The 5,181-nt window shown below is 49.3% G+C and overlaps 1 protein-coding gene across 1 annotated transcript; it reads right to left on the reverse strand.

Annotated features, from left to right (window-relative positions):
- Positions 1-535: 535 nt before the first annotated feature.
- LOC6036085 (regulatory-associated protein of mTOR) lies at positions 536-4,161 on the reverse strand. Its single transcript, XM_038250227.1, has 4 exons — positions 4,014-4,161; positions 2,946-3,952; positions 1,688-2,889; positions 536-1,498 (listed from the first exon to the last, which is right to left on the reverse strand). The coding sequence occupies exons 1-4, from the start codon at positions 4,018-4,020 to the stop codon at positions 604-606; spliced, it is 3,111 nt and encodes a 1,036-aa protein (XP_038106155.1). The 5' UTR covers positions 4,021-4,161; the 3' UTR covers positions 536-603.
- Positions 4,162-5,181: the final 1,020 nt, after the last annotated feature.

Here is a 5,181-nt window from a genome sequence, read left to right on the forward strand (position 1 = left end):
TCATCAAAAGATGAAGACATGGTATCTCCCGTGTTGGATTATTGTTCCGGATGAGGGTCTAACACAACCAGACCAAACAGTGGGATAAGCGTTGTGGAGCCATCCGTGGATAGGGCGTCCTCAAATGCTAATGCTAATGCTAATTTAGAAAATAGACAAAAAAAATAAAAATTCGATAACGTGCACCTCAGACTCCGCCCTAGTACTCACAGTGGATGCAAGTTACCATTGTTGGCAGCTTAATTTTTCTCACAGTTTTTGCCTATTTCCTACATCTTTTCCCAAAAACCATCTGAAATCCACTCCTCCCTATGAGCCTTTGATGCACTTCTACTTTTCTGCCGTCCGTCCGGAATCTCCGAAGCTCTGGCTTGAGGCTCACCACAATTTCGGTATTCGACAGACGCCGACACTTTCTCCTCTTGTAGTACGACATGCGCCTACTCGTAGTCGGATGATATCGTTGCTCTGTAAACAGCTCTCCGGAAGCGGAAATTCAATAATTGTTATTTGTACATTTAAAGTAAGGTAAGTTTATTAAACCGCGAGTCAAGTAAGTTACTTTAAGAAATTGCGTCACGTGTTAGAAAAAAAATTAACCATCTACTCTCCACCAACCTTCTCGCCAAACAGCACCGCCATGTTGTCCTTGTATCCGGCGCACATCAGCAGCTCCGTCCCATGGAACGCCACACATGTCGGCGGTCGTTTCTTCCCAACCGCTCCTCCGACAACAACTGGCACTCCCTCGCCCACATCGTTCCGATCAACTCGCGCCACTTCCTTCCCTTCAACGGTGTAAACCTCAACCACTTCGGCGCTGCACGTCGCCACCAGGTTCAACCGTTCGTGGATGGCCACCTCGGGGAGCGCTAGCTCCGGAATCGACCAGGTTTTTACGGGTGTCATCTTCCTGGTGTCCAACACGTGGACCGAACCGGCCGCGCAAACGCTGACCAGCGTGTGTTCATCGTTGGGGCGGAAGCTGATTATTTTCGGCGGTTTGGCGTGCTTCGGTGCAGCGGTGGCCACTTTGTTGGGTGCGCGAAGGTCGTAGAGTCGGACGGCGCCGTCGGCCGTGCCGACGGCTAGGTTGTGACCGTGGTTGGTCATTGCCGTGATTGTTCCGTGGTCTGAGGGGAGGTCTTCGGAGAGGACTTCCTGGTTCAAGTCCCAGCAGCGGATGTGTTTGGAGTCGCCGCCGATCAGCAACTTCCGGTTGTCGATGGTGGTCATGACGGGGTTGACCGGCTTTGGTGGAGTTGGGGTTTCGTGATCGTACAGGGCTTGCCAAGCGTTGATTAGGGTTGGGGACTCCTGGTCTGTTGAACGCCACATACGGACGACGCCGTCACGGTGGCCAACCAGGAGGTTGGAAGCGCTTTGGAAAAGAAGCGAGGTTACTGGGTGGGCCGTATCGCCATTTCCGGTGGCACTCGGCGTCGGTTTCAGGTTGTGGACCGCTTCTCCGTCGTAGTCCTGCCAGGAGACACATTCTCTGTTGGGAGAGATGCTCAAGTTAGAATTGATACATGAAGAAATAAGTAACCTTACCGGAAATTGGCCACATCTTGAACTTCTCCAAGGGCACTTCCGGTTTTCAATCAGTTATGTTGAACTTGGTCTCATAATTTTGAAAGATATTTATTTCAACAACAAAAACAATCAAACTTCCCGCGATACTCACTTGAACGGAATCGCCAGCTGCCGTTGCGGCCCGAACCGAACCATTTCCGGTGCCCGCTTCGTTTGCAGATGTCGCAGCTGGTGGTTCAGCAGCGCCATCGTTGGATTCCTCGAATTCTCCACACCATTCGCCAGTCTGGAGTGGTTCTCCTTGTCTTCTTCGACCACTTGCGGTGGCGCAGCCACCTTCTCCAGGAACTCCCGAAGGCACCGCTCCCGGTAGGACTCCCTCGCCGGAAGTAGCATCGCGTTCGCTTCCTGCGCGGCCAGCTTCTTCTTGGCCTTCTTGCCGGCATCGTTCCCATTAGCGTTGACTTTTTGACGGACCAGGTTCACCAGCGAGCGTACCGCCCCGGCCACTTCCGGATCCGGGTCGTTCTGCAGCGTTTTAAGACATGACCACGCGCGGGTCATGACGGCTTCCGATGAGGTAGTGCTCACCGCCGTTGGCGGTTTCTTCTGCTTCGATTTTGCCTTGGCCTTGGCGGCACTCTTGGCCGGTTCCGGCTGTTTGATCGACTCCTGCTTGCAGGATGTGACCAGTTCCGGAAGTCGTTGGTTGGCGGCAGCGTTTAAGGCGTGAGCAAGCTCCCGGCGGACCACGCAGGAACTGTTGGTCGGTATCAGTGAGACTATCTTGTCGAGTAGGACGTCCTTCTTGTCCAGGTTGGCCGCAATCCAGCCGGTCATCGCTGCCGTACGGACCTTCGGGACGGGATCGGTGAGAAGCGACTCCAACGACGGATGATTAGAACCAATCTTGGTCATGAGCAGAATCGACCACAGGCGGATGTCCGCATTGGAATGCTCGAGCAACTTCTCGCACGAGTTTTGAAGCAACTGACAACCCTGAGAATCCTTCTCTTCCGAACTTTGTTCCGCAAGCAGCTGCAGAACAATCGTCTTCACCACGAGATCATCGCTGAATTCGGCCGGAAGTTTGCCAATAAGATTGACCATTTCTAACTGCTTCAAGCTCGGAATGTTTTCCAAGTTGATCGTGAGAAGCTTCATGGCGCTGTTGATAGCTTTGGCAAAGATCTGAGGGTCTTCGTTGGATTTTAGCAACTCCATCAACCCAGCGAACACAAACTGTTGCAGCTTGGGGTCGGCTTGGACTTCCGGCCAACAGTTTGATAGTTTGTCCAGCGCAGAAACACTCTGCTGAGGAACCGTCAAGGCGTGCGGGATGAATGGGAGATACTGACAAAAAGATAGTTAAAATGACCCGTGGATTTTCAAAGTCCCTAAAAACCTACCGTTCCCTTGTCCTCTTCTAACACCAACCGGAAGAACATCTCCACCAGCCGACACTCGCGCTCATCCTGCGCCTCCAGCAAATCCACCGCCCGATCCAGCAGCTTGTCCCACACAGCCCAAAGCCCATCTTGCGCACAATTCGGCAGCTCCGGCTTCGAAACCGGGTTGCATCCGTACGTCGGAAGCGTCCGCTGAGCCAGCAAAAACCGCCTAAACATTGTGGCCACCATCAAATCCCCGCGAAACAATTGCTCAAACAGCTCCACCGGAAGTGTCCGCTCCCCAATGGCATCCAACATCAGCGTCAGCACCCAATCCAGCTGACCCAGCAGCATCTTCCGGTTGGGCAAATGTCCCGGAAGCCGCTCCAGCGGCTGCCCCTTCTTCCCAAGCTTGCAGCGATGCAACTCAACCGCCGTTTTCACCGGGCACGTCAGCAAGCAGCCGAAAAGATCCTTCCTCACACCCCCTCGAAACGGAAGTCGCTCCCCCCGCCCACAAACCCCCAAGTACAAACTCCCATCCCCATCCTCCGGCAACCCGTCCAGCACGGTCTGGGCCGAGTTGCACTCCACAATGAAAACCGCCGGCATGCGGAGCCACTCACCCACCTCAGCCACCGAAACCTCCACCAGCTTCTGGTACCGGTCATCGTTGCACCAAAAGCTCGCCGCCACTTCCGGTCGGCGCGCCGGCCGCTGATCCACCGAGTGGCCACAGTAGTGAACGACGGGCCACTCGTGCGCCTTCAGCTGGTCGCACGCGGACCGCAGATCGGTCACGCAAACATCCGGCAGGCTGCGGAACCGCGACCGGAAGTAGTGCGAGTGTTCGCGGTCGAACGATTGGAAGTGCCTGCGTTCGGAGCGGAGCAGCTTCGCGGTGGAATCGTCCTCCAGGCAGAGCAGGTTGATCCAGGCGTTGGTGCGCTCGGTGAGTTCCCAGCCCGCCACGTCCACCGTTTGGATGGCCGTGTTGAGGTGGGCGGAAGTGAGCAGGAGCGAATCTAAAACGCGGAGTGAGGTTATGTGAGGGATAAGAGGGGGACGTTGACGAGGAACTCTTACCCAACATTTTGGAAAGTTTTGCTGTTGATAACAACGCTTTTGACGGTCAAACACAAAATTAACGCACTAAATAAGCAGAAACTTATTAATTAGCTCAAACAAATCACTTTTAGTTTGAAAAATTCCAGGTTTTCCGCTCAGTCGACGATTTGATTTGACTTTTGAATAAGAAGGAAGTACTAGATTGAACCTTAGACAGGTCGTTCACAAATGACGCTACGAGTTCGTTTCAAAGCATACACGCATCAACGAAACAACCCAACTTCAGGTAACAATCTGTACACTAAATCCTCGTTTTTTGGACACATTATTCTGAAAAATTATTTTTCGTTCGTTATCCAAAGCTTTCATTTTTAGAAATTTCGATTAACAAAAAGTTCAGTCTTTAAATAATCTAATCATGAACAAAAAAAATGTCTTACTTTTAACATAAAATTCAAGTGCAGGGTAGTGCACAGTGAAAACAAATTTTAGTGGGTTAATAAATCCATTTTCATTGTCAAAAGATATTCCATTACGGCTGATTTATAAGTGAGCTACATGGTTCGGATGGTCCCAGGTTCAGATCAAACGAAGTTCGCACAAAAAAAAATGGATATCTTTAAAGTGGAAAATCTTTCTGCAATCAATACGAATTTACAAAGATTTGGAAGGGGTTTATACTCGGGTTTAAAGGTATGAGATGTCTCTACAAATCTTTTGTAATCATTTTTTTAATCAATCCACCTGTAAGGTCAGTTAAAAATCCGATTTAAAAATCAAAAACATTTTTTTAAATGCAATTTTCGCTGTGGATGGTACAAAATCTGGTACTAGACATATACATTTCAAAAAATGATTTTAGAAGTAGCAAAAAAAAAAATGTAAAACAAAAATCTAAAAATCATTACAATATGCAAAATAAAATTTGCATTAAAAAATTTTGTTTAGGTTTACTGCTTTCAAGTAAAAGACATTCAAGTTGTTTTTTTTTTTTCGAAAAGTGTTATTTTTTGGTAGGAGAAATTCTCATTTGTTTGGCAAATGTTTTGATAGAAATTTGCTTGCTTACTTCACAATGACCTATTTGCTACTTGATATGGGATGAAAACACTTTTTTGAAGTTGTAATCGAACACCAAAGTGTTGATTCGACCCTGTCTAAATATTTTTGAAAAATTTAAAGTACA

This window comes from Culex quinquefasciatus, chromosome 2, assembly GCF_015732765.1.
Source record: "Culex quinquefasciatus strain JHB chromosome 2, VPISU_Cqui_1.0_pri_paternal, whole genome shotgun sequence".
NCBI classification, from domain to species: domain Eukaryota; kingdom Metazoa; phylum Arthropoda; class Insecta; order Diptera; family Culicidae; genus Culex; species Culex quinquefasciatus.